This window comes from Carettochelys insculpta, chromosome 30 (assembly GCF_033958435.1).
Source record: "Carettochelys insculpta isolate YL-2023 chromosome 30, ASM3395843v1, whole genome shotgun sequence".
NCBI classification, from domain to species: Eukaryota; Metazoa; Chordata; order Testudines; family Carettochelyidae; genus Carettochelys; species Carettochelys insculpta.
The window spans coordinates 6,825,285-6,834,939 of record NC_134166.1 but is presented as its reverse complement, the minus strand read 5'-3'; the positions used below and the strand labels follow the sequence as shown (position 1 = coordinate 6,834,939).

At 57.3% G+C, this 9,655-nt stretch overlaps 1 protein-coding gene across 1 annotated transcript; it reads right to left on the bottom strand.

Moving 5' to 3' along the window:
- Positions 1–1,192: 1,192 nt before the first annotated feature.
- On the bottom strand, positions 1,193–9,392 carry APH1A (aph-1A gamma-secretase subunit). Its single transcript, XM_074980572.1, has 7 exons — positions 8,982–9,392; positions 6,748–6,918; positions 6,357–6,430; positions 5,703–5,825; positions 5,022–5,149; positions 4,333–4,456; positions 1,193–3,165 (listed from the first exon to the last, which is right to left on the bottom strand). Exons 1-7 carry the CDS (start codon positions 9,092–9,094, stop codon positions 3,101–3,103), a joined length of 798 nt encoding a protein of 265 aa, XP_074836673.1. The 5' UTR covers positions 9,095–9,392; the 3' UTR covers positions 1,193–3,100.
- Between the last annotated feature and the right edge of the window lie 263 nt (positions 9,393–9,655).

Genomic DNA, 9,655 nt, shown 5'->3' with positions numbered 1-9,655 from the left:
GGAGAGGGATCACTTTGGTGATTACCTGATCTGCTCACTCCTTCTGGGGCACTTGGCATTGGCCATTGTCAGAAGACAGGACACTGGGCTAGATGGACGTTTGGCCCAACCAGTTTGGCTATTCTCATGTTCCTTTGAATCAAACCCAGGTCTCCATCTGTGGCTCTGGAGTACGGACTCCTGGGTTCTATTTGTGACTCCTCCGTGGTCTTGCTTTGTGAACAGCATTCCCATAAGCTAAGTGCTTGGGCGGCTGCCCAGGAGAGATGCAGATAAATCCAGCTGATTAGCAGAGCACCCACAGAGGGCCGCCTGTGTTTCTATTAGTGGTGCACATCCGCCCATGCCTCAGTGTATAACAAAACTTATTCTGCCTGTGGATGGAAAAAATGAGTGGGAAGCCCCTTTGCGAACCTGATCAAGTTACTCTAGCTGTTGCCATTAACGTTTCCCCAGCTCTAAAGAACAGTTAAACTCACACCCCAGTGCTGCTCCCTTAAAACAGCAAAGTACTTAGAGATGCTCCACGAGGGAGGATGAATTACTCCCTTCTCAGAGTCTTCTCTCCCTGCCCCAGCCTCCCAGTCACTCTGCAGCCAGGGCTGCCTGTTTACCTACTGTCCCCGTGTACTGCCCTGTCCAGCTGGTCCTGCCCCGCTCTCTAGCCCCCTCTGATCCATGCTTTGCCCTGCACTTGGGATTAGCATCCAGAGCAGACTTGGGGTGGTTGGAGCCTAGCAGGATCTGGGACTGGACAAAAGAAATCCCCTTGGTAACCAGGATTTGGTATCCAAACATGAGAAAGAGGGGAGCAGGTGGAGGGACAAATCAGTGACCCTGGCACAAGCCCTGCTGCAGGCAGCTCCAGAAATCCCTCCCAGCATCCCCACCTGTCTGGAAACGGGATAAGTGCCGCCAAAGTCCAAAGTTGCTTTGTAACCAAGGCCTGAGCCCCTAGTCTCTCCAAAGCACTGGCCAGCAGCAGTCTGGGTAGGACATCAGCTCCATGGCACGTGCTGATGCTCACACACAAGAGCAGGCACATGGGGAATGGGAGAAACTTACCAGCCTTGCCAGGGCTGCGGGGAAGCCTAGAGGGTGAGACTAGCACTGACAGCATGGCTGGAAGAGGCGGGGGAAGGAACTTGGTCCGACTCACCAGTAGCCTCGCTCCGGTTCTAAGACCGAGGAAGTGGGCCAGGCCCGGGTTGATGAAAGATTTCACAATCTGACCTGAAAGTGCTTTTGCAACTCTCCCAGAATTGGCTCAGGATGTTGCAAGGGCTCTCTCCACAGGTGGCCGTGTGGGGTGCGGGTAGCGCCCTAAACAGGGAAGCAGCTCAGCTGGGTTTCAGCAACTCTACCCCAAGCTGCTGCACGATCTTGGGCACGTCACACACGCGGTGCCTCTTGGGCACGTCACACACGCGATGCCTCGTTTCCTGGCAGCTCCTCAGGGCCTCTCTCACTGCGTGTCTGTGCCGAGCCCTGATCCCACACGAGGGTAGCAGTGGAGATGGAAGGTGTTAAGTGTTGATTCCTCAGGCAGCAATGCAACCCCCGCCCCTCAGAAGTGAATTCCAGAAGGGAAGAGCAGCTCCCGCTCCTGCCCAGTTACCAAAAAAAGGGCTTTATTGGTCTTCACACCATCTCTATTAAAAGGATTTTACATTGAATCAAAAAATTCTAAAACCTGATTTTCCAGCCTCGGAGCAAACCCTCTCTCACCCCCGCTTAGCAAAACAGCAGAAAACCCAAACCAGAGATTTTCAGCCTCCTGTGGCCAACAGCACCCGGCCAGTCACTGCTCTTTACCCTCAGGTGTCTCCTATTCAGCCCCTGAAAGCAGCAGGGCGGCTTATCCCCCTTCCACAGCACCTAAAGCCCTTGGAGCCAAGCGGCCGCATGGCCTTGCCGATAGCTGGGCAGGGCCTGCAGCACCAGGGTAGCCCTTGCAGAGCCAGCGAACCCTTCCTAAATCGGATTGTGCCCCTCCATTTTGGGGCAGGGCTTACAGGCTGCAGACCCCGATTGCTGCTGCACAACCTGCCACGAGGGGGCACCTACAAGCCACACAGGGTGGATGTCCACCTTTTCTCCAGCTGTTCTCCGAGGGTAGCCACAAGCACAGCTCTCCCCTAGGGCAGACATAACCACTCAGCCCCCTCGCCAGGCCAGGCTGGGCTGAACACTGCAGTGTTCCTAGGTCACCAGCTATTTCTCTGGGGCTCTGGGGCAACTAAACCTGCCGGGGATGACCTTGCCAGAGAGGAGTTAGTAGTGTTAATTGCACCTCTAGGGGGAAGCAGCCCAGGCTTGCAGAGTTCTGGTCCAGCTGCTCCCTCCCCAGAGCAGACCAATCCTTTGCTGTGGGCCAAGTGCCAGCTGAGCTGGTCACTACATCATGGCCAGCGCAGGAAAGCCGCAACCGTTCTCACTATTACAATGCTGGGGCGGGGCTGAGAGGCTGGGGTGGGGTGAGGGGCAGCCGGACTGGCTCTCTGCTCTGCTCCACTCACCCATCAGCTCACCTGGACTCCACATTATCAGTGCAGATGCCACTGAAGGACATTTCCAAACCCAGGTCCAAAAGGGACAGCCAGTGTTGCTGGACAGGCCTTTCCAGCATGGGTGGCTGTAGCCTCACTTGGCCGGAGGAACCGGGAGAACTCGCCTCTGAAGCGGGCGGTGCATTCAGACTGGGAGGAGGACGCAGAGTTTGCAAGACCAAATTCTGGGCGGGTTCAGCTTGTTCGAGTCAGAGGCCTGGCCAGAGATTCAGTCAGTTGCCGCCGACAGGCAAACGGAAAGCAACTCTAGCTGCCAAATCCACAGCACGGAGAGCGCCAGGGTCCCACAGGACCCAGCCTTGCAATCTCAGCTGCATCTCCACCCTCGCAGCTGTCCCAGGAGGTAAGCCAGTGCCAGCAGGAGCAGGGTGATCTGTTCCGTCCTGACAGACAGGCTCTGAGTCCCACACCCCAGCTCCTGCCACAGGGAGGGGTGTCCCAGGCTGCTCCCAGCTGCAGAGAACAGGGCACTTGGTGTATTGGTCTTCCCTGGATGTCTCTGGCAGGCAGGTCCCGGCCTGAGGCGGCGCTCAGTCCTCAACAGGGACCTGCAGTGCAGAGTAAACCATCACTCGGGTGTCCTCCTGCTGTTTACCTGCAGGGACAAGGGAAAGGTCAGTAAATCAGGCAGGCCCCAGCAGTGGGGCGACCCTGTTAGTTTTTCTCTGTGGATGCTCCAGCCCTAGAGCACCCACAGAAATGATGCCTGTATGGGGCTGAGATGCCCAACTGGGGCCTCAGCCAGACCTGCAGTGACCAGGGAGGAGGTGTCTACTCCCCAGCCCCCAACCTGGAGCTGCTGCATCCAGGGAAAGATGCCTCTCGTCCCCATCCCAGGTGCTGCTGTTGCTGGGAGAGATGTGGAGAGTCCTCTCTCATCACTGCAGCATCAGGGCAGCCTGCACCCCAATACCCTCATCCCTGGCTCCACCCCAGAGCCCATCTCCCCAGCTGGGGCCCTCACCCCCGCCAGTACCCTCTGCTCCAGCCCTGAGCCTCTCATTCCCAACCACCTCCCCAGCCGGAGCCCTCACCCCAACGGCCCCTCACGCCCACTTCAAACCCGGCAGCCCCATCCCTGCCGCCCATATTTGGCTACGTCAGTGCACCCAACAAACTCATTCAGCACACGCGTGGGAGCAGTTGGCTGGAACGGTGCACGCCAGGCTCCTTGCCGGGCTCTCGGCAGACACAGCAAAGGTCACAGGGCCAGGGCTGAGGCCGTGCGCTTTGTACTGGCTTGTTGGGCTGTAGGGTGACTCAGAGCTACCGGGGCTGTCTCCCCCACGCTGCGTCTGGAGTGTCAGTGTCTGCCGCAGCAGCCCCAGCGCCCGGCTGAGTCTCTGCCCCTCCCATACCACTGCCGTACCTCCCAGCTACCACAAGAGGGAGCCTGCACTGCAGGTGAACAGCCACCCCCGCCCCCGCAGACCATGGGGGCAGAGCAGTCACGGGGCAAGTGGAAATACTGGCTAACCCCTTCTCTTCCCCTTCGTCCGCAGGCAAAGTGGGAATCAAGGTCCAGGAGAACTTCCAAGCTTGTGTGACAATCATCCTGCACCAGGGCAGAGCGTGTGGGAGGGGCAGGATGTACCCAGCCAGTTGGGAGTGGTGTCCATGTGCCACTGCTCCCTGCCCCCAAAGCACCCCTGGGGCAAGGGAGCGTCCTGGTGGATCTGGTGCTCGCGCGGTAGCCAGTGTTTTCATTGACTTTGGCGCCCGCCACAGCCCCGCCCTGCGAGGCAGCTGGCTGGTGCCTTACAGGAGAGGCAGGCGAGGACGTTGCGTAAGGAGCCGCCGGCTGTGAAGAAGGCCCAGACGCCCATGGAGACGGTCATGATGTAGATGGGGACCAGGCTGGCCTGGTACCAGGGGTTCAGGAACGTCTAGGAGAGATGGAGAGCGAGGTTAGATGCACCATCGCCCTCCCTCTGCCTGCAGAGCCCTGGCACCCAGGGCCCATGGGGACAGCTCTCTGCTCCACACGTTCAGTTTTGGGGATGGGAAAGACAGGCAGTGTCCCCTGCTCCTACCCACCCTCTGAGCAGAGTGAGTGATCGCTGCTGCCTCTTCTGCGCAGCAATCTCACTACCGGGAACTCAGTGCATAATACAAAGCCCCTCGCAAGGGGTGTTCAGGACCCCTCAGTCCTTTACTGACACGGCTTAAACCCTCTCTCAGCATCTCCTCCCGCGTGTCAGATCAGCTGCCGCAGGGGGAGGGACAGAACAGGGAGTGACTCGCCCAGGCAGTGACAGGCTCTGAATGAGCTTTGATGACATTTGAGGAGACAAGTACAATCTTCAGAGCTGCTGCAGCCTGGCTGAATCTCCCCCAGCACCTGTCTGCCCCCTCAAACCACAGGGCAGCACTCGCCAGCCCCTGACCGCCAGCCATCCCCGTGGGATCCAATCACTTCTCTCTATCAGCACTGGCTTCAGCTCTACTCACCAATCCAGATGTGATGAGGTGACTGGCCACCACCAGCGCCACAGACCAATACTGCCGCTTCTCGCAGGCATCGAAGAAGATCACCCCCCAGAACGTGTGTAGTAAAACGACAGCCATGGTCAGGAATGCTAGGAGAGAGAAGGGGACAGGCCAGTGAGCTCTTAGCACCTTGAACCCTCCCAATGGCAACAATGTTACCCCAGTCTCCCCACTGCTATGGCACCTTTCTGCCTTAGGCTCCCCTAAGTGTTTTGTAGACAGGTTTGTGCATCAGCTATTGAAATGCAGCCACCTCTGCAGCGGAGCCCAGCAATCACCCGCACAACAGATTTTAATGGAGGAGGTGGAAATCATTTCCCCAGTGGAATTTGAAGGTGGGAGAGGGGACGAATTTGAAGCTAACACCCGGGTCTGTATGGGGAGCATTTGCGACCCAGCACACCGAGGGTCTCCGTGTCACATCTCACTTGGAAGAAGCATGCACAGATACAAGTGGTTCCTACAGGCTCTCTCATCCAGGGCTCTCAAAATACGGGCTAGTCATCAGCACACCAAGCTCTACCAGAGGTATAAGGATTTTTGTGAGGGCCCAGAGCTGCACAGTGACTCAATGGCAGAGGCGTGACTAGAACTTTGGCCTCACTGAAATCATTCCCGAGAGCACAGGTGTTCCCACTTTACCTGATGTGATGAAGTAATAAGGCGAATCCCCGTGGATCCCTACGACACCCGGCCCTATGGAGTCCGCCAGGATGTTAATGACTGAAAAGACTCCACTGATGATCCCGAAGGACAGCCCTGACACTAAGAGGAGGAAGAGGATATTGACAATAGTGATCAAGTTACTAGGGGTGTGTGACAGACTACAATGAGCTTTGGACTCAACTGACGAGCATGGGGGCGGGGGGCAAACCCATCAGGAGACTCCCTTGAGCTACAGGTGCTTTGGGGGGGCAGGGGCACATGGACAGCTGCTCCCAGCTGGCTGGGTAACACTCCATGTTATCACTGCTCTGCCAAGAGATAAGGCGCCGGATTTGCCATTCACAGATGCCCAGAGAATTCAACGCCCCTAACTCGTTGTGGGGCAGGGAGGGGATGGGGCAGCAAGGGGAGGTAGAGGCACCCTGTGTGCATGCCAAGGCTACTGGCAAGGGGCAGAAGTTAACATGACAGCCAGACAACAATTGCAGCACTGAGTCAGCAGGGCCCAGAAGGCAGACACTGCTGTATACCAGCTGTCCTATTCCAATTCTTACATCACCTCTATCGCTAGGGCACTATTTACTTGGGGTGGGGGAGGGAGGCACATGCCCCTGCCTAGCAGCTCCTCACCATAGGCCATCTGCTTGAGGGAGATGGGAGACTGCCCGTCCTCGCTGAGTGTTGCCAAACCTTCATCAGCTTTCCTGGGGGGCAGAGAAAGAAGAGAATGGCCAATGGGCGTGAAGCAGGAGATGCACTGGAAGGGGGTCGGGCAGCACACTGGGGAGGTGGCATTTATCAAGCAAGTGGCAAATGGCAGAGAAAAAGAGCAGCCAACTGACAACTCTCATTAGTGGGTCCTACGATCAGGTTCCACCCACGGTTTTTAATAACAACCCCAGAAGCACGTATCCAGCACGGTTCACCAGGAGACCTCAAAGCCCTGTCCCAAGGAGGGCCGTCTCCATGCCCCTGTTTCTCAAAGCAGGGAACTGGCTGCTCCTAGTGGAGTTTCTCTTACTTGAGGAGCTTGAAGTAAGCAAATCGAAATGCCTCCTGCAGCAGCACCGACACTGCGGCCCCGAAGACCAGGAGGCCGTACTGGAGCCTGGCATCCTCCCGATTGCTGAGATGCACTGAAATGAACCAGATCAAGGAGGCCAGCAGCAGGGAAACGAGCCAGAAAAACGCCCTGTCAGAGAGAAGGAGAAATGGGAAACAAACAAAGATGGGTGTCGTCAAGGCAGTAGTTTCCCTCTGGGTCATGCGCTCAGCAAGGGAAGTTGTATCACCTCATTCTGCACTCGATCATGCTTGTGTGAGACACACTTCTCCCAGGCTTGGGCACGAAGAACACGCGCAACCTAGAAAACTCACAGGAGACTTGGAGTCTGGGGCCCTAGGTTCTACTCCTTGAGCTGGCACTGACTCACTCAGCAATGCCGGGGAAGGCACTTCCTCTCTGCACAATGGGGAAGATACAAGAACACAAATCTCCTTCCCAGGTCCACCCTTGCAGAGAAACACACACACCAGAGCAACAATCGACCTCGGCTGTTTCAAATTCCTTCCAGAAGCAGCAAATGCCTCCTACCGCTGCTGTCACCAAGTGTCACTGATCAACTGGTACAGGTTGAGCCTCTCTAACCCAGTGCCCTTGGGACACAGCCAGAACTGGAGGAAAGAATATGCCAGACTACAGGAGGTCATTTTTGTCTAGCAGCATTACCAACACTTTCACAGCTTACTGGGCTCTTTGAAGACACATAGGAGTAAATTAGAGCTAAATAACAGCACAGAGCACTGAGAGCCAGGACTGGTGGCTGGAAACAAACTTTATGGGACTGCGGGAAACTTGGCCACACCCACGATAAGCAGTCATCCAGCTAACTAAAATCATGCCGGATTATGAATGTTGCCAGAGAAGAGTGTGCCAGATTAGAGAGGTTCAACCTGTAGCCTCAATCCCGCAAGAGGCAACATACGGGTGCAACACATGGGGGGTGGGGGGTGTCTTACGGAAGATTTCAATATTTTTTTTTGTGCCAAAAAATGTCCCTTTGTCCTGAGGAGTCTGTAATCTGCCCCTCCTCTGCACTTGGTGGGGTATTCTGTCACCCCCGAGTGGTGCCTGTGCCATGTGTGAGCCTGCTACAGTCTGAGGTTTTTAAATCAGACAGTAGAGCTGCATGCTTTTTTACCCAGGGGTCCAATATCCAATCCCTGCTGCCAGACACTCACTGAGGGACACTCACACAGCCCAGAAAGCTGAACCAAGCATCCAGAACAGGTCCTGCGTGAGGGGGAATAACACAGTGCAAACACTGAACACTGACTGGACTTTAGAACAGCAAAGATTTGAACAAAGGTGCTTTAAACTTTGACCCTGCTTGCTCCATAGCTGTTTGGCACCAGCCAGCGATGTCACACCCAGCCTGTACAGTTGATACACAACTTACAGAGCTAAGGTGCAGATAAGGTTGCAGCCATGTGGCCACTGTGCTCCACTGGAACACGAGAGTTGAAGTCCTGGAACCTATTTGCTGGGAAACCAGGAGAGGTAGAAAGGCAACTTAATCCTCTCAGTAATGTTCAGTTAGGCCCAAAAAGGTGAAAGACAGAAGAGAAGCCAGGAAATGCAAGGCGACAGAAAATTAAACCTCCCCTGTGGGGGGCTCTGCCAAGCCCAGGCCCGTCACCGCAGAAACAACACACAAGACGACACCCTCCAACTGCCAGCAGGAAACTCCAGGCTAACTCTGACACAAGGGCAACCTCTGCCTCCCACCAGACCTCTTTCACGCGATCACCCTGTAAGTCTTCAACCTACATGATAATCACCATGATGGGGTCCCTACCAACCCCCATCCCAATGAGTTTCCATTCCCATTGGCCAGTAAGATCACACAAGGGGCTGTCTCCGTTCTAGGCTAACCCAGTCCCACCATGGGGATCTACAGCACCTCCACCTCAACACACCCCATGACCATGCCCCAGACACATCCATCCCCATCTCACAGGGGATACCCAGTGTGGACCCCTCCAACCCAAGTGGCTCATGACGGGCGTGTGCACGCGGGTGTTCCCTGCACTTCCTCCCTTGATGTATTCAGCCTTAGGCTGACTTCCATGGGGCAGCCCCAGCTCCGCCCCAGCACCTCCCGCCCCCACAGAAGAAGTCCCCACTGCCACCCCTGCGCCAGGCAGCTCTCCCCCCGGCAGTTAGGGGGAGAGAGTCCCCAGCCCCAAACTCACCCGGCCACCAAGATGATGACCCGGAGCGGGTCCCTGGCCACAGTGAGCAGGAAGAGGGAGAAGGCCGGACCGAAAGCCACGAAGGTGCAGCCGAAGAACACAGTGACCCCCATGACTGCGGGCTCGGCGGGGGGTGTCAGGCTCTGGCCCCCCAAACCGCGGCGGAGTCAGGCTCTGGAGGGCGGGGGGAGGTCAGACCCCGGGGCCCAGCCCACATCTGGGAGGACAGCGCGTTAGGCTCGCGGGCTGGAGAGACACGTTGGGAGCAGAGCGGGGGTCGGGCGCGGGGCAAAGGGGCAGGAACGGGGGGCCAGGGCGGGGCTGGAGCCCAACACCGGGGCTGGGGGGGTGTCAGGCGCTGGGGCCCAGGACAGTGGGGGCGGACGATAGGTCCCGGCCGGGTGGGGGTGGGGCCCAGAGCCGTGGGGGAAGGGCCACCCCCGGCAAAAAGCCGCCGGCTGCACCTGCGATCCCGGGCGCTACGGAAGCCGAGCAGGAGACACCACACAAAGCCAGGAGCGGGGCCCCGCCTCCAGCGGATGGACGCGGTCGGGCTGACCAATGGTCGAGGGAGCGGCACGTGCTCCCAGGGTAGGTTGTCGCAGGAATCGCTCAACCGAATCCGCCCCAGGGCATGCCGGGAGGTGTAGTTTCCTGGGCGGGCCGCGGGGTGG